The sequence below is a fragment of the Scardinius erythrophthalmus genome, assembly GCF_964197995.2.
Source record: "Scardinius erythrophthalmus genome assembly, chromosome: 18".
Taxonomy (NCBI): Eukaryota; Metazoa; Chordata; class Actinopteri; order Cypriniformes; family Leuciscidae; genus Scardinius; species Scardinius erythrophthalmus.
In genome coordinates, this window is record NC_138238.1 from 3,121,163 (window position 1) to 3,142,100 (window position 20,938).

General features: G+C 46.7%; 1 protein-coding gene across 1 annotated transcript in view; it reads left to right on the forward strand.

The window, feature by feature from the left end:
• The window catches only part of LOC308706834 (alpha-tectorin-like), a 39,392-nt gene that overhangs the window by 8,816 nt on the left and 9,638 nt on the right, over window positions 1-20,938 (forward strand). The window contains exons 7-24 of the mRNA XM_081392700.1: window positions 241-630; window positions 714-785; window positions 1,031-1,423; window positions 1,550-1,942; window positions 2,037-2,126; window positions 11,503-11,883; window positions 11,961-12,059; window positions 12,390-12,532; window positions 13,536-13,814; window positions 13,946-14,041; window positions 14,126-14,279; window positions 14,432-14,685; window positions 14,780-14,926; window positions 15,013-15,592; window positions 15,719-16,302; window positions 16,634-17,198; window positions 17,313-17,917; window positions 18,030-18,585. Coding sequence (XP_081248826.1) covers window positions 241-630; window positions 714-785; window positions 1,031-1,423; window positions 1,550-1,942; window positions 2,037-2,126; window positions 11,503-11,883; window positions 11,961-12,059; window positions 12,390-12,532; window positions 13,536-13,814; window positions 13,946-14,041; window positions 14,126-14,279; window positions 14,432-14,685; window positions 14,780-14,926; window positions 15,013-15,592; window positions 15,719-16,302; window positions 16,634-17,198; window positions 17,313-17,917; window positions 18,030-18,585 — 5,781 coding nt within the window. The remainder of the gene's footprint in view (window positions 1-240; window positions 631-713; window positions 786-1,030; window positions 1,424-1,549; window positions 1,943-2,036; window positions 2,127-11,502; window positions 11,884-11,960; window positions 12,060-12,389; window positions 12,533-13,535; window positions 13,815-13,945; window positions 14,042-14,125; window positions 14,280-14,431; window positions 14,686-14,779; window positions 14,927-15,012; window positions 15,593-15,718; window positions 16,303-16,633; window positions 17,199-17,312; window positions 17,918-18,029; window positions 18,586-20,938) is intronic.

Below are 20,938 nucleotides of genomic sequence, written 5' to 3' on the forward strand. Positions count from 1 at the left end.
TACATGACCATAATATTATATCATAATATTATTCTACAGTCCTCTTGTGCCTATCTGCAGTCAAGTTTTTGTATATGTAGCCCCTGTTGCTTCTGCAGGCTGCTGTCAGTACTGTAGACTTGCCTCACTTTGAGCCTAAAAGTACACTAATTGTTAGAATATAATTGCTATGATATAGTTAGAATATAATTGCAAGTTACTATATATATACAATTAATACTTTTGCAAACACCATGACAGTTGCTTTCCAAAGCATCAGCAGTGATCCCTGCTACAACTATGAGTCTCTGGATCGTCCCTGGAGAGCCAACAATGAAAGTGGAGATTACATTTGTGATGAATCTTTCTCCTGGAATGGCTGGTACCGGCTTTTCTACTATGGGATGGACATCCGGATGTCAGAGACCTGTATTAGTTCATACACCTGTAACACAGACCTCAATCTGTGGCTCAATGATCCTCACCCTCAGATAGAGGATGGAGTGGTGACCAGGGAGGTCTGTGGACATTATTATTGGAGAAGTTGCTGTGAATACAAGACAATTCCCATCAGAGTGAAAGCGTGTCCAGGCAATTACTATGTCTATGAACTTGTGAATCCACTATTCTGGTGTTCAGGATACTGTACAGGTACTGTACTTTCCTCATTTATTTAAGAATTTCAAAACTTTTTGTAAATGATTTCTGCATGACATGAATTTCCTTCCTTTTAGATGTCAACACTATTTCACCGGCGGTTTCCACTATAAGTCCAGATATAACCACTGGATCCAGCATCACCTTGAGTAAGTTGTAAATAATATATATGAATGAATACATGAGTGTTAGTGTTAATGAAAGATTTACATTTCAGTTTAAATGGAAATGTTTATGCATAAACATTTTTGCTATTACACAGTCACATTGTGTATGAATGGTTTATGAAACTCATGATTATTACAGTGTTTGACTGGTTCAGATTTGCACTTGTGAAGTTCCTTGTTGAAATATATAACTTGTTTGTTTTGGTCTCATCATCTCTCACTAACAGATTATGACCCGTGTAATAACTACAACATACTCGACAACTACTGGAGAAGCACACTCAATTACTGGTCTAGTAATGGATACATATCTGATCATGATGACACTCGTGTAGAATGGGATGGCTGGTATCGACTCTTCATTAATGGATCAAGTGCTCAGATGCCTGAGTGGTGTTTTTATTACATGTCATGTGGAGGTTATAGTTCTCTGTGGCTTAATGGCTCTCATCCTCGGCTAGAAGATGGAGTTGTTACTCGTGAAATTTACGGCTCCCGTAATGATCAGTGCAGACGCTACAGATCCGACCCGATCCAAGTCAAAGCTTGTCCTGGAAATTATTATGTCTACAAATTTACCAGACCAACTCTTTCAATCCCAGATCCTGTATATTGTGCAGGTACATTAGTTCATCTTAATATTTGATGTGCTTATCATGAATTGTATTGGTTTGAATTCATATTATCATCTTAAATATATTTAATCTTCAATATATAATGCTCTCTTTCTCTTTTTTCCTTAATAGTGCCTTTCTCCACCCCAAGTGTCGATCCCTGCTACAACTATACCAGTCTGGATGAGCCTTGGAGATCCACAGACAACTCTTACTATAGTAACTCTGGCATGTGTGATTTTAATGTGGAGTGGAATGGCTGGTACAGGATGTTCTACAATGGTGAAAATACTCAGATGCCAGAATCATGTGTAAATCAGTACATGTGTGGCACTTATAACCCACTGTCGCTCAGCGGCCCTCACCCAGAGCTGGAAGATGGAGTGGTCACCCGTCAGGTCTGTGTCTCCTCATGGAATGGCTGCTGTACTTACAAATCCCATCCTATAAGAGTCAAAGCCTGTCCAGGAAATTACTATGTTTATGAGTTTGTCAAGCCAATATTTTGTGGAGCTTACTGTGTTGGTGAGCACTTACTTATACAATCCTCATTCTTTAATTTTTTTCTGGATTTTGTTTGAAAATTATTGATGTTGATATAAAATGTTCCTAATACCAGATGCCTCAAACCAGTCCATCACATCAGCGTCTACAACAACAGAGACGATCCCATCCATAGAATCCATGACTCCACCAATCACAACCACTGGTAAAGTATTGTGTTGCTTTTTTAATAAACTCTCATGAGCATCTTTTTGGACATGCATTGTTGAATCATTATTGAACATTGAAATGTTCCTGATTATCACATTAAGCAAATGCATTATAATATTTTACATAAACAGATAATAAAAAAATTAAAATAAAAAAATCACATTAACAAGAAGTAATACAGCTCACAAATGAGTATGCAATTCAAACTCTTAAAATGGAAACAAAGAATGCATTTCTAGGCAAAGTGAAGTACTGAAGTGTTGTAAGTGAAAACTAAAGTTCCCTTTCGTGGTCACTCCGAGTTACGTCGGATGACGACGATTGGGGTTTCGCTTAGAAAGCCTCTCACCTTCGAGTATATAAAACGAGCCAATGGCAATGAAATGCCATGGGTCTGCGGAATTTGCATAGCGTATCTCCGCCCACCGCAGGGGGTATATAAAGAAGTACGCTGCAATATGCAGATATGTTTTCGCTTCGGAGCCAAGTTCAGTACTTCACTCCACAAGCCTTTTGAGTGTCATCTCAAATCTCTTCGAGACGAGCGGCTCTTCAGTGTGTTTGTGTGACGGCGCTTTCCAGCGAGATCGCATTACCTGCTGCTGATTTGTGCAGTAATCTGCCGACAGTGAGTGTGTTTCTCCCTGGGCGCTTCAGCGCTCTGCTGAGCTTTTCCACTCTCTAAAAGAGCTGCACGCGGCACGTCTTTTTCAAGACGGTTCGCCCGTGTATTTTCTGGATGTGTGTGCGCACTGTGCGGTCATCTGCCTAACGGTCGCGAGCGCTGTTTTGCGTGTTGGGCTTAATCACGCTTGGCAGCGCTCGTTGATGAGTCATGTTTTCATTGCAAGAAAAAAAAATAAAAATAAAAATAAAAAAGAAAGGGAACATGACCATCGCAATGTTTATAGATCAAGACTCAATGATCTCCATGTGAGTAGAGTCCCCTCTGCCACACCCCAATTTATCTCTTCCTCGAGAAGGGATACTTTGGCTGGTGGCCAGGGTGATCTGAGGGTTTGGTGTGGCACAACAACTGACGAGTCAATTCCTCGGGCCACACCCCCCTTCCACATCGCAGACCATGCACTCACAGCATCACAAGGCGGGCTTGATTCCTCTGGAAATGAAGTTTTGACTGCGTTGCCTCCCACGGGAGTGCCATCGTTGCCGGGACCGATCCAGAGCTGTCAGCCATGCTTTCCCGGGCAGCTGAAAGCATCGGCTGGAGTGGCCCCGCCCTCCCCCGAGCGCTGTAAGCTTCTCCCGGACGTGCATCAGGACGCCTGCGCTGCGCGAGACTCCACGTGACTTTCGCTGCTCGCGGGTGTCCTCCGCCTTCGCTGCTTTCGATCGCACGGTGATCATGGTCTGTATGTTCCCTGTCACTATCGTGGCACGGTCTTGCAGTACTGTGTGTCGCCTGCGCCTTCGATGCAGTGCTGTCCCGGGAGTTCTGTCGAACCGGCCGCAGTGGAACGCTAGTCCTTCCCTGGCCAACCCTGGCAGAACGCGGAAAATTTTAACCACGCCCCTATGCTGGGACGCTATGCCTCTCATGCCCGGCCTGGTTGTTCCGCCGTGCACACTACTGACCTCGCTCTCGGGCGACATCGGTACCTGCGTGATCCTGGGTCAGGTGATGTCCACTATGTGGTCCAGACATGGGCTTAGCCAGGTTGATGTGGTAGGGTCTGAGAATTAATTTTCTCAGCTCCCCCATGTCCCAGGCTGAGCTCTTTGGCGGTGTGGCTTCGGCCACCTGAAGCAGACTCAGGTTCTGTACCGATGGTCATCCATCCGTGCGGTCTCCTTAGTCTTCTTCCCGCCAAGGCCCCCTCCATGCGGCTGCTCCCCTCGGGCCTTCACCAGCTCTGAGTAGGAGGAAGTCGCGGGAGGGTGGCGCTGCCCGTCTCCGCCCCTTAGACTGCCACGTCAGCCTAAGCAGCACCCTTGAGGCGGGCAGCCTGGTCGGCTGTGTGGTTGAGGACTGCGCCCAACAGTCTTCGATCACTCCAGAAGCGGACTGAGGCTCTGCACTGACGGTCATCCGTTGGTGTGGTCTGCTTAGTCCGCTTCCCGCCGACGCCACCTCCATGCGGCTCCTTCCCTCGAGCCTTCACCGGTCCGAGCACGAGGAGATCGCTGGAGGCTGGCACCGCCTGTCTCTGCCCCTTAGCCGGCTAACACCTTAGTCCGCTTCACTATGGTCGGGGGCAATGCCCCTGTCATGAGAGCGGAGGTCGCCACCCTACTGGCGAAGGGTGCGATCGAGATTGTCCCTCCAGCCGAGATGAAGTCCTTACTTCATTGTAACCAAGAAGTCCGGTGGGTTACGGCCAATCCTCGACCTGCGCGTCTTGAACCGCTCCCTTCACAGGCTGCCGTTCAAGATGCTAACGGCCAAACACATCCTCCAGTGTGTACGGCCGCAGGATTGGTTTGCAGCGATCGACCTGAAGGACGCCTACTTCCATGTCTCCATTTTACCTCGTCACAGACCGTTTCTACGGTTTGCTTTCGAGGGGCAGGCATACCAGTACGCGGTTCTCCCTTTCGGGCTAGCCCTGTCTCCTCGCGTCTTTACGAAGGTCGTCGAGGCAGCCCTTGTTCCCCTCCGGGAACACGGGGTTCGCATCCTGAACTATCTCGACGACTGGCTAAACCTAGCTCACTCTCGAGGCCAGGTTTGCGAACACAGGGACCTAGTGCTCCGGCACCTAGCTCGTCTGGGCCTTCGGGTCAATTGGGAGAAGAGCAAACTCTGCCCCGTGCAGAGGATCTCTTTTCTCGGTATGGAGATCGACTCGGTCGCCATGTGCGCGCAGCTTACGAGCGAGCGACGCGCAGTCACTGCTGACTTGTCTTCGTCAGTTCGGGGGCAAGAGTGCGGTTCCACTGAAACTTTTTCAGAGGCTCCTGGGGCATATGGCATCCGCAGCCGCAGTAACGCCGCTGGGATTGCTTTATATGAGACCGCTTCAGCTTTGGCTTCGCGATCGAGTCCCGACGTGGGCATGGCAACACGGCACGCTCCGAGTTCCAGTGACTCCAGCCTGCCGTCAGACCTTCACCCCGTGGACGAACCTCAATTTTCTACGGGCCGAAGTGCCCTTAGAATGAGTTTCCCGGCATGTTGTTGTATCAACAGATGCCTCCACCACGGGCTGGGGCGCCATGTGCAATGGTCATGCTGCCGCGGGCTCCTGGACAGGACCCCAGCGCCTTTGGCATGTCAATTGCCTCGAGTTGCTGGCTGTACGTCTCGCCTTGCACCGCTTCCATGCGCTGCTCAGGGGTCAGCACGTACTAGTCCGATCAGACAATACCGCAACAGTAGCGTACATCAACCATCAGGGTGGTCTACGCTCCCGCCGTATGTCGCAACTCGCTCGCCACCTCCTCATATGGAGTCAGAAGCATCTGAGGTCGCTTCGAGCCATTTACATCCCGGGACACCTGAACCAGGCGGCAGTCTCGAGTTCGGCCTCTCGCTGGAGAATGGCGACTCCATCCCCAGACGGTCCAGCTGATTTGGGATCAGTTCGGCGACACACAGGTAGACCTGTTTGCCTCCCACGACTCGTCCCATTGCGACCTGTTTTATTCCCTGACCGAGGGCACGCTCGGCACGGATGCACTGGCGCACAGCTGGCCGCGGGGCCTACGCAAGTATGCGTTTCCCCCAGTGAGCCTTCTTGCGCAGACCTTGCGCAAGATCAGGGAGGACGAGGAGCAGGTCATTTTGGTTGCCCCGTATTGGCACAACCGGACCTGGTTCTCCGAACTAGTACTCCTCGCGACAGCACCTCCCTGGCCAATTCCTCTGAGGAAGGACCTCCTTTCTCAGGGACGGGGCACCCTTTGGCACCCTCGTCCCGATCTTTGGAACCTCCACGTGTGGCTCCTGGACGGGACGAGGCAGGTTTGAGTACCCTACCACCTGCGGTGGTGGCTACCATCACTTCCGCTAGAGCATCGTCCACAAGTCATGTCTATGCGTTGAAGTGGAACCTCTTCGTCAACTGGTGTTCTTCTAACACGAAATGCCCGATCAGTGTCGTGCTTTCCTTCCTGCAAGAAGGGTTGGAGCGAAGGCTGTCTCCCTCCACCCTGAAAGTGTATGTTGCCGCCATTGCCGCACATCACGAAGCAGTTGATGGTAAGTCTTTGGGGAAGCACGACCTGATCGTCAGGTTCCTGAGGGGAGCGAGGAGACTAAATCCTCCTCGTCCTCCCCTCGTACCCTCTTGGGACCTCTCAGTGGTTCTAACTGCCCTGCAGAGTGCTCCATTTGAGCCTTTACAATCAGTGGAGCTTAAGTTCCTGTCAATGAAGACAGCGCTCCTGGTTGCATTGGCCTCTATCAAGAGGACCTGCAGGCATTTTTGGTTGACGAAGCGTGCCTGGAATTCGGGCCGGCTAACTCTCACGTGATCCTGAGACCCCGGCTTGGATACGTGCCCAAGGTTCCTACCACACCCTTTCGAGACCAGGTAGTGAACCTGCAAGCGCTGCCCTTGGAGGAGGCAGACCCAGCCTTGGCACTGCTCTGTCCAGTACGCACCCTTCGTGCTTACGTAGACAGAACGCAGTGTTTCAGGACCTCAGACCAGCTCTTTGTCTGTCATGGTGGGAAGCTGAAGGGAAAGGCTCTCTCAAAGCAAAGGTTGTCACACTGGATAGTGGATACCATTGCTTTGGCATACCAGCAGCAAGGTCGTCCGTGCCCCCTTGGTGTGAAAGCCCACTCCACTCGTAGTGTGGCTTCCTCTTGGGCTCTAGCGCATGGCGCCTCGCTAACAGACATTTGTAGAGCTGCAGGCTGGGCGACACCCAACACATTCGCGAGATTCTATAATCTCCGAGTAGAGCCAGTTTCTTCTCATGTACTCGCTTCAACCAGCCGGTGCTAGATTCTGCTCAGGTGTCTTCGCTTGCTCGCCATTCCTCTCCACGGACGGGATACGTGCAATATTCTCTCAGGTGAGTCTGATAAGCTCTGAGTTCCTCCAGCACTGGTTACGTCAACGCCTGAGTTATGCCAATCTGCCATAACACAGCTCTTGCGCTTGACTAGGTGCCTCCATGTGCATGGTCCCCCCTTTGGGCGACCCCCACATGTGTATTCCACTGTAAGTCTCTTTTGAGCGTGTGTCTTTCCCTTGGCAAGCCACCTTGCCACCCCTGGGGTTTAAATATTCCACCTGCGGCTGGACACCTCAGTGATACCCCATATGCATCCCTCTGGGTCATATGTGTCTCTCAAGTCCCCCCCCTTAATGGTTGGGCATAATTGCATATTTCTCCTGAGATATGCTTCCCAGTGTACCTTGGTATTCCTGTGTTAAGTAGGACTCCTTCGTTCGTGCTATTCTCACAACAGGGAGCTCAGACTTACGCAGGGCACTGGATGACAGCCGAGGTGGCGTGATTAGACTGGAACCCCAATCGTCGTCATCCGACGTAACTCGGAGTGACCACGAAAGGGAACGTCTCGGTTACGGATGTAACCCTCGTTCCCTGAGTAGGGAACGGAGACGTTACGTCTTCCTGCCACTTCCGCTGTATCGCTGAAAAACGCCTGAGTTCAGTCTCGGCTCCTCAGCGAAGACATATCTGCATATTGCAGCGTACTTCCTTATATACCCCCTGCGGTGGGTGGAGATACGCTATGCAAATTCCGCAGACCCATGGCATTTCATTGCCATTGGCTCGTTTTATATACTCGAAGGTGAGAGGCTTTCTAAGCGAAACCCCAATCGTCGTCATCCGACGTAACGGCACGCTCCGAGTTCCAGTGACTCCAGCCTGCCGTCAGACCTTCACCCCGTGGACGAACCTCAATTTTCTACGGGCCGAAGTGCCCTTAGAATGAGTTTCCCGGCATGTTGTTGTATCAACAGATGCCTCCACCACGGGCTGGGGCGCCATGTGCAATGGTCATGCTGCCGCGGGCTCCTGGACAGGACCCCAGCGCCTTTGGCATGTCAATTGCCTCGAGTTGCTGGCTGTACGTCTCGCCTTGCACCGCTTCCATGCGCTGCTCAGGGGTCAGCACGTACTAGTCCGATCAGACAATACCGCAACAGTAGCGTACATCAACCATCAGGGTGGTCTACGCTCCCGCCGTATGTCGCAACTCGCTCGCCACCTCCTCATATGGAGTCAGAAGCATCTGAGGTCGCTTCGAGCCATTTACATCCCGGGACACCTGAACCAGGCGGCAGTCTCGAGTTCGGCCTCTCGCTGGAGAATGGCGACTCCATCCCCAGACGGTCCAGCTGATTTGGGATCAGTTCGGCGACACACAGGTAGACCTGTTTGCCTCCCACGACTCGTCCCATTGCGACCTGTTTTATTCCCTGACCGAGGGCACGCTCGGCACGGATGCACTGGCGCACAGCTGGCCGCGGGGCCTACGCAAGTATGCGTTTCCCCCAGTGAGCCTTCTTGCGCAGACCTTGCGCAAGATCAGGGAGGACGAGGAGCAGGTCATTTTGGTTGCCCCGTATTGGCACAACCGGACCTGGTTCTCCGAACTAGTACTCCTCGCGACAGCACCTCCCTGGCCAATTCCTCTGAGGAAGGACCTCCTTTCTCAGGGACGGGGCACCCTTTGGCACCCTCGTCCCGATCTTTGGAACCTCCACGTGTGGCTCCTGGACGGGACGAGGCAGGTTTGAGTACCCTACCACCTGCGGTGGTGGCTACCATCACTTCCGCTAGAGCATCGTCCACAAGTCATGTCTATGCGTTGAAGTGGAACCTCTTCGTCAACTGGTGTTCTTCTAACACGAAATGCCCGATCAGTGTCGTGCTTTCCTTCCTGCAAGAAGGGTTGGAGCGAAGGCTGTCTCCCTCCACCCTGAAAGTGTATGTTGCCGCCATTGCCGCACATCACGAAGCAGTTGATGGTAAGTCTTTGGGGAAGCACGACCTGATCGTCAGGTTCCTGAGGGGAGCGAGGAGACTAAATCCTCCTCGTCCTCCCCTCGTACCCTCTTGGGACCTCTCAGTGGTTCTAACTGCCCTGCAGAGTGCTCCATTTGAGCCTTTACAATCAGTGGAGCTTAAGTTCCTGTCAATGAAGACAGCGCTCCTGGTTGCATTGGCCTCTATCAAGAGGACCTGCAGGCATTTTTGGTTGACGAAGCGTGCCTGGAATTCGGGCCGGCTAACTCTCACGTGATCCTGAGACCCCGGCTTGGATACGTGCCCAAGGTTCCTACCACACCCTTTCGAGACCAGGTAGTGAACCTGCAAGCGCTGCCCTTGGAGGAGGCAGACCCAGCCTTGGCACTGCTCTGTCCAGTACGCACCCTTCGTGCTTACGTAGACAGAACGCAGTGTTTCAGGACCTCAGACCAGCTCTTTGTCTGTCATGGTGGGAAGCTGAAGGGAAAGGCTCTCTCAAAGCAAAGGTTGTCACACTGGATAGTGGATACCATTGCTTTGGCATACCAGCAGCAAGGTCGTCCGTGCCCCCTTGGTGTGAAAGCCCACTCCACTCGTAGTGTGGCTTCCTCTTGGGCTCTAGCGCATGGCGCCTCGCTAACAGACATTTGTAGAGCTGCAGGCTGGGCGACACCCAACACATTCGCGAGATTCTATAATCTCCGAGTAGAGCCAGTTTCTTCTCATGTACTCGCTTCAACCAGCCGGTGCTAGATTCTGCTCAGGTGTCTTCGCTTGCTCGCCATTCCTCTCCACGGACGGGATACGTGCAATATTCTCTCAGGTGAGTCTGATAAGCTCTGAGTTCCTCCAGCACTGGTTACGTCAACGCCTGAGTTATGCCAATCTGCCATAACACAGCTCTTGCGCTTGACTAGGTGCCTCCATGTGCATGGTCCCCCCTTTGGGCGACCCCCACATGTGTATTCCACTGTAAGTCTCTTTTGAGCGTGTGTCTTTCCCTTGGCAAGCCACCTTGCCACCCCTGGGGTTTAAATATTCCACCTGCGGCTGGACACCTCAGTGATACCCCATATGCATCCCTCTGGGTCATATGTGTCTCTCAAGTCCCCCCCCTTAATGGTTGGGCATAATTGCATATTTCTCCTGAGATATGCTTCCCAGTGTACCTTGGTATTCCTGTGTTAAGTAGGACTCCTTCGTTCGTGCTATTCTCACAACAGGGAGCTCAGACTTACGCAGGGCACTGGATGACAGCCGAGGTGGCGTGATTAGACTGGAACCCCAATCGTCGTCATCCGACGTAACTCGGAGTGACCACGAAAGGGAACGTCTCGGTTACGGATGTAACCCTCGTTCCCTGAGTAGGGAACGGAGACGTTACGTCTTCCTGCCACTTCCGCTGTATCGCTGAAAAACGCCTGAGTTCAGTCTCGGCTCCTCAGCGAAGACATATCTGCATATTGCAGCGTACTTCCTTATATACCCCCTGCGGTGGGTGGAGATACGCTATGCAAATTCCGCAGACCCATGGCATTTCATTGCCATTGGCTCGTTTTATATACTCGAAGGTGAGAGGCTTTCTAAGCGAAACCCCAATCGTCGTCATCCGACGTAACGTCTCCGTTCCCTACTCAGGGAACGAGGGTTACATCCGTAACCAAGACGTTTCTCAAATACATTTTGTAACACTAAACTTATTTTTTAACCCCCAAACCCTAAAGTTGTTCCAAACCTGTATGAATTTGTTTTATCTGCTGAACTCAATAAAGTAAATAAAAAATAAGAATTTTGTAACCAAACAGTTGTGAGGCACCATTGTAAAATAGTATTTATTTCCCATAGTATGGAAATCAATGGTGACCCAAAACTGTTTGTTAACGAACATTCTTCAAAATATCTTATTTTGTATTCAGGAGAAGAAAGAAATTCATAGAGGTTTGGAAAAACTTGAGTGCGAGTTTATGATGACGGCTCGGCTTGCTTTAATTTGGCTGGGTTTGCTTTTCCAGTGCAGTTTAGTTCCGCTATAAAGTGGGTGGGATTATAGACTGATTGTTATAGTTGCACCAAATCCAATGACGCTGGTAGTGACGATTCTCTCTGACCAATCAGTGATCTGCAGTGTTAACACGTCACATTTTAGTATCGTACGGCTCGCTTGGAACTTCAAATAAGGTGGTACTAAAACTGATACTCAATTTGCAAAGGGACTCAAGTTCAGCTGTTTTTAACCCTTGTTTTGTCAGCTAAATGAGTGGAGATGTTCTGAAAGCTCACAACCAATTGTTTTCAGCTTTGAGCTTAAAACACAAATGAAACAGGGAGCTTAAGTAAAAATCGTTCTGAAGACAACATTTCATAGCTCAACTTCAACAATTTTTTTCTTTTTTTAATCACACCCATTTATTCATTCAGCAAAATGTATATTTGTAATGTTTCTGTGACAACAGCTCCCCCTGTTGACCCCTGCTACAACTACAATGTCCTGGATGATTCATGGAGAGCCACCAACAATCAACATTCCTCTCAAATAATGTGTGACACTTGGGTCAGCTGGAACGGCTGGTACCGTCTCTTCATTCTGGGTCAGACCGTTCAGATGCCAGACACATGTGTTGATGAGTATAGTTGTGGCACTCATGCTCCACTGTGGCTGAACGGAGGACATCCAAGAGTTGAGGATGGAGTGGTCACTCGAGATGTCTGCGGTCACTGGAGCAATAACTGCTGCTATTTCCAATCCAATCCAATTAAAGTCAAAGCCTGTCCAGGAGATTATTATGTCTATGAGTTTGTGAGCCCAACTACCTGCAGTTTGGCTTACTGTGCAGGTAAATATGTTTACATGTGCCCTTTGTTTATGTAAGTGATCATTGTTTTTTTGTATGTAATATTTATATATTTTTAGATTCAAGCAACATAAGCACTACCACTACTACTGTCATGCCAGAGACAACCACAGATGAAACTACTACAACAGAAACTATAACCATGGACACTACGACTGGTAATATAATGTATTATTTTTCAATCTGGAGGATTTTTGTTTGGCATGAGAAAATCAGATCCATGGTATGTGTTTGTGATGCAAGTAAATATTATAAAATAATTTATAAAGCCATATAGGCAAGTATATTATGAGCTATGTTAAAGGGATTCAGCCATAGGCACAAGGCCACTGGAAATCACAGCCATGCTGATATATGGCCACAATAATACATAATATGCATTTCATTATACTGAGAATACAAATATTATGATGGGGACACTAGGGTAAATGAAATTGAAATGATGCACATTTACAATGCTGTTTTTTTGTTTTGTTTTGTTTTTTCAGACAATGGCATCAATATTACGAGCCGATTTTATCCATTTGGAACTGGAGACTCAGTGAATGGACGCATTGATGATGGAAGTTCATCAGTCATATACCTCCAGCAGCCATTTATATTTTTTGGGCAAACATACAACCAAATTTATGTAAGTCAATCTGATATGAGAGGATATTGGATTATGAGTGTCTAAACCTATGTCTATAAACAGGGGTGCATGTGTGGTAAATATAAACAATGCGCATCAGAAAATGTAAAAAGAAGTACTTTTGAGTACCAACATTTTTGGGGACAGGGACACTTTTACTAACTGGTGTAGGATTTTTCTCTATCTCTTGTAAGATAGCAATCATTATGATACGTGTTTTCATTAATTATTAGGGGTGCAACTTGTCAATCTACATATTCAAACAATTTAAAAGTGGAAGAAGAGGAAAAAATCAGGACTTGCACGTTGTTATCTGAGCGCACAGCCTCACACACCCGAAGTGAGCGCACGCGCAGAGAGAGAGAGAGAGAGAGAGAGAGAGAGAGAGAGAGAGAGAGAGAGAGAGAGAGAGAGAGAGAGAGAGAGAGAGAGAGAGAGAGAGACATCAGACAGCGCTCAGACACCAAATTGATTCCTCTTTCGCATTATTTTGCGCTTGAACAGATACATAGACACAAATTAATGTCAAAATACCCATCTGGACAAGAATTCTCTCGATTATGTCATAAGTCGACTGTTGAGAAAGAAACTGGATGTGTGTCAGAATATTCGGTTCATGTATTCAGTCTTAAAGTGACAGCAGCCTAATATTCCTGCTGTTGTCTGTGTCATTAATGTTAATAAAATAAAAACATCATCATCATCATCTACCATGTTCAAGAGAAAAGAAGATAGTGAGGAGAGCAGTCAGGAGGAAAGTGATGACAACAGCTTGTAGTATAAGTGTGCCGTGTAAAGTGTGAGTACCAAGCAGCATCTCCAGGTGCTCCCTTGAGAACCATACCAATAAAGTTATGTGCACCCCTGTCTATAAACATCACACTTTTTGAGAAAAAGTAAATGGGAAATATGACAATTCGCTGTGGTTTAAATTACTGTTACAAGAAATGTAGCATATTTTTTAAGAATCCTGTACCTGATAATCAGACCTCTTCTATTTCAGGTTAACAACAATGGACACTTGACTTTTGACGGGGCATGGTCCAGCTACTCTCCATACCAGTTCCCAGCTTATGGAGGGAAAGACCTCATTGCTCCATTCTGGACAGATATTGATAACCGTTGGAATGGAATTATCTCATATCAGCAGTACACCTCTGGCAGTGTCCTTACACAGGCGACCCAAGACATAAACCAATACTTCCCTGACTTGAGTTTCTCTGCTTCATGGGTCTTTGTTGCAACATCGGATAGAGTTGCATACTACTCCAATTCAGGAACAGTAAGTAGAACAATTTGGTACCATGGAGACCGTCATGTGCCCATTTAAAAATCAAAATCGGTATACCACATGTTTTCTTGCTTCACTAAAAAAAAATATATATATATATATATTATTTGTCTTTTTTTAAGGAAACATCTTTCCAAGTGGTTTTGATTTCAAATGGCCATCTCTCATTTATTGTAATGAACTACGGTGCAATCGCTCCAACTCAACGATATGTACAGGTAGGTACAAGATGACATTGATATGATGTACTGAACTGTTTATGACTAAATAATCAGACATCTGAATGTCTTCCTTATCATTAGGCTGGTTATGACACCATTGACTCAAGTCACCATTTCTCAATTACTGGATCACTCCAGAATGACATCACAAGCCTACCATACAGCAGCAATGTCAATGTGCCAGGCAGATGGGCCTTCAGAACAGATCATGGAACACGTGGTTGTCAGTTTAATGGTAAAACTGCTTTTCTGATTGCATGAAATATTTGCTAATTTCTGGAAGACTATGAATGACAAATGCAATGATATCATGTTAGTGAGCCATAGGTGAAGCCTTCCAGTAATTACACACTTTTGGTGTTTATATCCATAAACTCTTTGTTATAGGTTTTCCAGTGCAGCTGGGAGAATCCTTCTGGAGTGATTCCACCTGTCAGCAGAGATGCTCCTGTACCAGAAGTGGCATCCAGTGCAGCTTTGAGCCCTGTACTTATTCCCAAGCTTGTCGTCCAGCTGCTTTCCAATACTCTTGTCAGAACATTCAGAGACAAACATGCACCATCTCGGGTGATCCTCACTACTACACCTTTGACAATCAGATATTTCACTTTCAAGGAACCTGCACATATGTTCTGTCGGAGGTTAGTAATTTTAGTAATGTTACTATGACTTTCTATTTATTGTAGAAGAGATTGTACTGTCCTTTACTGATTTTGAATTTGAATTATTGTTTAGGCTTGTGGAAATGGTTTGCCGTACTATCGCATTGAGGGGAAAAACGAGCATCGGGGTAGTACACATGTGTCATGGACTCGGATGGTCAGAGTATTTGTGTATAATGAAGAAATTGAACTAGTCAAAGATCATTATTATGAGGCAAAGGTAATTATCACTGTATTGTTGTAATGTTGAGTTGAGTTCAGCTATCCATCCATCTTCCTAATTTCTTTTTTGTCAACATTGTCAAGGTTAATGGGACCTTTCTAGCAACACCATTCTCCCTCCACAATGGATCCATCCAAGTCTATCAGTCAGGGTTTTCCTTGGCCATCAGCACAGATTTTGGTCTCCTAGTGACCTATGATGCATATAGCTATGTCACCATCTCTGTACCTTATGACTACCAGAATGCCACATGTGGTCTTTGTGGGAACTATAACCTACATCCTGAAGATGACTTCCGTTCAGTCTCTGGGGAGATCTTGAGCTCAGATGTTGACTTTGCAAACTCTTGGAGGGTAGAGGGGGACACAGATCCTGAATGCCATGATGTCAGGTGCACAGGTCTCACTTGTGCGGTTTGTACCAGCAGTGAAATGAGCCTTTACAGTGACACAAATCACTGTGGAATCCTGGGAGATGTTTCAGGGCCTTTTGCATCTTGCCATTCTGTGTTTTCACCACAGACCTACATAGAGAACTGTGTCTATGATCTTTGCTTAGGAGGAGGTTACCAGCCTATTCTTTGCCAGGCTCTCAATGTGTATTCTGCTCAATGCCAACAGCAGGGTGTACAACTTGGACAGTGGAGACAACCAGGCTTTTGTGGTAAGTGCCTTGTTATGTTTTTATTCTAAGTAAGTTTGGCATTCAACTTAATGTAACTGAAATATTTGTGCAAGGTAAAAGATCCAGAGTTTGATGCAAATTTGTATTTCTGCCCTCCATTTCCAGAAATCTTATGCCCTGAGCGCAGTCATTTTGAGTCCAATGGAACAAGCTGCCCTGCAACTTGCAGTAACCCAGCTGCCCCAATAAACTGTCCCTTGCCCAATCAGGAGAGCTGTATTTGTGATGATGGGTACATCCTCAGTGCTGGACAATGTGTGCCTGAAGTGAACTGTGGCTGCACATTTGAGGGCTTCTATTACTCTGAGGGACAGTCAGTAGTGTTGGACGAGGACTGTGGGAGACAATGTTTTTGCAGTAGAAGGTCAATGGTCTGCTATCAGCACCAATGTGGTCCAGCAGAGGTGTGTGGACTCCATAATGGTGTGAGGGGCTGCCGACCCATCAGTTATGCTACCTGTTCGGTTGAAGGCCTGGGTTCATACTATACATTTGATGGACAAACTTTCAGATACCCAGGAGCTTGTGGACTGACCCTGGCAAGAGTGATGGGGCCATCCCAACTGCCATACTTTGTTTTGACAGTGGAGAAAGTACCCAGAGGCCTTCAAGACTTTTCCAGGTTCCTAAATTTTGAGGCAGGAGGAACTCATGTTTCCATTGAATTGGGAGAAGGTAGCAATGTACAGGTTAGCTAAAAAACTATTTTCTCTTTCCATTTATTAAGAACAGTTTCAAGAACTCATAGGCTAGATCAATTGGTAACACTACAATAAGTTTCCATTTATTAACATTAGTTAATTCATTAGTTAACATGAACTAACAATGAGAAATACGTCTAAAGCATTTATGAATCTTAGTTGATATTAATTTCAACATTTACTAAAATTATTAAAATATAAAGTTTTATCTGTTAGTATTATTTAATTCACCTGAGCTAACAAACTAAAAATGAACAGTAAAAAAGAAGAACTTTATTGTAAAGTGTTACCTATCAATTTACTTGTATACTCTCCTCAGGTGGATGGACAGATGGTTGGCCTTCCCATCAGTGTTGGTTCCAGTCAGATCCACATCTTTCACAGTAGTGTGAGGGGTTTCGTGTTGGAGACAAACTTTGGAGTGACCGTTAGAGCTGACTGGCCGCACATTGTCCGAATCACGGCTCCAACCACTTACAATGGTACACTTGGAGGTCTGTGTGGGAACTTGAATGGAAACACTGATGATGAATTCTACAGCCCAGATGGGGTCCTGCTGGATGACTCCCAGCTATTTGCCGATAGTTGGCGTGACGGATCCCTGTCAGCCCACTGTGAGGACCCAGCTGACATTTGGGAACCAGGACTTTATCAGAACAGAAGCGAGTTCAGTGAGCTCTGCAACATCATGGCATTGAACGATGGACCATTTGCTGAGTGCAGCAGAACACTAGACCCAGGGCAGCGGATTGAAGATTGCATTCAGATGCTGGAGCAAACGGAGGGTGCCAGGGAGGCTCTATGTGAAGCCCTGCGAGGGTACACACTACACTGCCAACACAATGGCATTGCAGTTGGAGAATGGAGAAGTATTACCCACTGTGGTTAGTATCTTATAAAGTGATAAAGATAAAGTGAAAGAATAAAAAGTATATATATTCTTCAAAATTCTGATCATTCATTACCTTTTCCATCCCATTTTGTTTTAATTATCCCAGATCCCAACTGTCCAGCAAATACCCATTTTGAACTGTGTGGCACATCCTGTCCTGCGTCCTGCCCTAGCCTCTCGTTTCCCTTCCAGTGCGGTCTGCAATGCCAGGGGGGATGCCAGTGCAATGATGGACTAGTGCTGGATGGAGATCGCTGTGTTCCCCCCACTGGTTGCGGCTGCCACTATGATGGCCGTTATCGGCAGCCTGGAGAACAGTTCTGGCATGGAGAAGAGTGCCAGTTCCAGTGTGTCTGTGATGGAATCACTGGAAATGTCCGTTGCACACCATCATCTTGCAGTGACCAAGAAATCTGCAGTGTGGTGGAGGGGGAGTATGGCTGCCATCCTCGTCCACATGGTAGCTGTTATGCTTCTGGAGATCCCCATTATATCTCCTTTGATAGAACCTACTTTGACTTTCAAGGCACATGCCGATATGTGCTGGCCACAGTATGTAATGATACTCGTGGACTACCACACTTCCAAGTGGAAGCACGAAATGAAGCATGGAATGGATGGCCTGTGTCAATAACTGTTGAAGTTTTTGTTAATGTCTCTGGGCATCTTGTGCACATGTCACAGGACATGAATGGTTATTCTGCTGTTAAGGTAAGCAAGTCCCACTTACAGTATTTTGCCATTGAGTATATGTGAAAACTTTATTGTTGTAATTATTGATAAGAATGTTTGTATAAACAAGCTCAACTTTTTCTTCAATTAGGTTGATGAAGAGATCAGAAACCTCCCTGTCTATCTTGACTCTGGTCGAGTATCTATCTTCTCCACAGGACAGTTTGTCTATGTCTCCACTGACTTTGGTTTCAGTGTCATTTATGGTGGTTCCTGGGAGGTCAACATTGTTGTGCCAGTGCAGTACAGTGGAATTATGTGTGGCATCTGTGGTAACTTTAATGGCCACCCGGAGGATGACTTCCTCACTCCTTCAGGTGCTCTGGCACCTTCAGCAGACCAGTTTGGGGCAGAATGGATGGTTGAAAATGACATGTCATGCAATCATGGCTGTGGGGAACATTGTCCTTTGTGCCAAGATGAGAGCACAACTCAAGCCTTGTGTGGGATCATCAGAGACAACCAGGGTCCCTTTAGCTTCTGCCATGGATCTGTAGATCCGCAGGCCTATTTTGATAACTGTGTGTTTGATGTGTGCATCTCTGGGAACAGTAATGAAGTTTTGTGCCGCTCTGTCCAGTCATATGTGAGTGCTTGTCAGTCTGTCAATGCCATGGTCTACCCCTGGAGAGAACTTGCATTGTGTGGTAAGTGACTGGAGATGTGGCTGAGATACAGTGTGTAAAAAGACCAGTACAATTAGGGGCCGTTCACATATCGCGTCTAAGAAACCGCGGAAAGTTGCACCGTTTTCTCCTCCTTTCCAAAGCGCTTGCGCTCCCGTGGTGTCTGTCGTTGCTATGAAACCATGAACTGCGCTATCCACAACGACCAGGAAGTTTAGTAATGGATTTCCACCACTGAAAAACGCTGTAGCTCTGCTACAAGATTTATTTACGGAGAAGAGAAAAAAACCTGTAGTGTTTGGGTGCACTCCATCGTAAAAAACGTAAAAAACATGGAGAAAATTCATACATTTGAAATAACGAATTTGAGCGCGCAAAAGATGCTATATGTGAACGGCCCCTTAAACTAAATTTTAATTTATTGTCCTTTTGTTAGTTTAACTGCTTCTATTGTTCTCATTTGCAAGTCGCTTTTGATTAACCCTTTAAGGTACTACTCAACCGTTTGGTAGACCACACTTTAAGTCACTATATTTAATTAAAAAATGCATCAAGCTTAACTCAACCTGAATGAGCCATCTCTATTGTTTGGTGTAGTTGTGCAATGCAAAAAAAAATCCACTAGATGGCGCTGTGTCTGTGAGCAGCATGCCTTTTCATTGTTCCTTCAAACAGCACGTGACACAGCGAAAATTTACTCATCCTTTGATGACGCATATAGGCGGGACTTTTAAAGGTAAAACTATTTCGTTGACATATTATCGTTTCAGAGGACTTGTTAAACAGAATTATGTAACTTAATTAAACAAAAATAAGTCTTATAAGGGTCAAATAATTTTTTCAAAACATGCTCTACCAAACGGTTGAGATGTCTTTTTATGGTAGAGAAGCTAGCTAATGTTGGTAAAATTAGCTAATGTTGGTAAAATTAGCTAATGTTGGTAAAATGAGCTATTTGCAATGAACAAAAGGGTTAGTGTTGGTAAAATGATACATTTAATATTATTCAATTTCATATTTGATGAGAAATATTTGATCAATATAGTATCTCTAGATAGTATCTCGTGGGCTCAAGATAGTAACTCGTGGCCTCAAGATACTATCTTGTGGCCTCAAGATAGTAACTCGTGGCCTCAAGATACTATCTTGTGGCCTCAAGATAGTAACTCGTGGCCTCAAGATAGTAACTCGTGGCCTCAAGATAGTAACTCGTGGCCTCAAGATAGTAACTCGTGGCCTCAAGATAGTATCTCGTGGCCTCAAGATAGTAACTCGTGACCTCAAGATAGTAACTCGTGGCCTCAAGATTGTAACTCGTGACCTCAAGATAGTAACTCGTGGCCTCAAGATTGTATCTCGTGGCCTCAAGATAGTATCTCGTGGCCTCAAGATAGTATCTCGTGGCCTCAAGATAGTATCTCGTGGGCTCAAGATAGTAACTCGTGGGCTCAAGATAGTAACTCGTGGCCTCAAGATAGTAACATGTGGCCTCAAGATAGTAACCCGTGGCCTCAGGATAGTAACCCGTGGCCTCAGGATAGTAACCCGTGGTCTCAAGATAGTAACTCGTGGCCTCAAGATAGTAACTCGTGGCCTCAAGATAGTAACTCGTGGCCTCAAGATAGTAACTCGTGGGCTCAAGATAGTAACTCGTGGGCTCAAGATAGTAACTCGTGGCCTCAAGATAGTAACTCGTGGCCTCAAGATAGTAACTCGTGGCCTCAAGATAGTAACTCGTGGCCTCAAGATAGTATCTCGTGGGCGTGGCCTCAAGATAGTATCTCGTGGGCGTGGCCTCAAGATAGTAACTCGTGGCCTCAAGATAGTAACTCGTGGCCTCAAGATAGTAACCCGTGGCCTCAAGATAGTAACCCGTGGCCTCAAGATAGTAACCCGTGGCCTCAAGATAGTAACCCTTGGCCTCAGGATAGTAACCCGTGGCCTCAAGATAGTAACCCGTGGTCTCAAGATAGTAACCCGTGGTCTCAAGATAGTAACCCGTGGCCTCAAGATAGTAACCCGTGGTCTCAAGATAGTAACCCGTGGTCTCAAGATAGTAACCCGTGGCCTCAAGATAGTATCCCGTGGCCTCAAGATAGTAACCCGTGTCCTCAAGATAGTAACTCGTGGCCTCAAGATAGTAACTCGTGGCCTCAAGATAGTATCTCGTGGCCTCAAGATAGTAACTCGTGGCCTCAAGATAGTAACTCGTGGCCTCAAGATAGTAACTCGTGGCCTCAAGATAGTATCTCGTGGCCTCAAGATAGTAACTCGTGGCCTCAAGATAGTAACTCGTGGCCTCAAGATAGTAACTCGTGGCCTCAAGATAGTAACTCGTGGCCTCAAGATAGTAACTCGTGGCCTCAAGATAGTA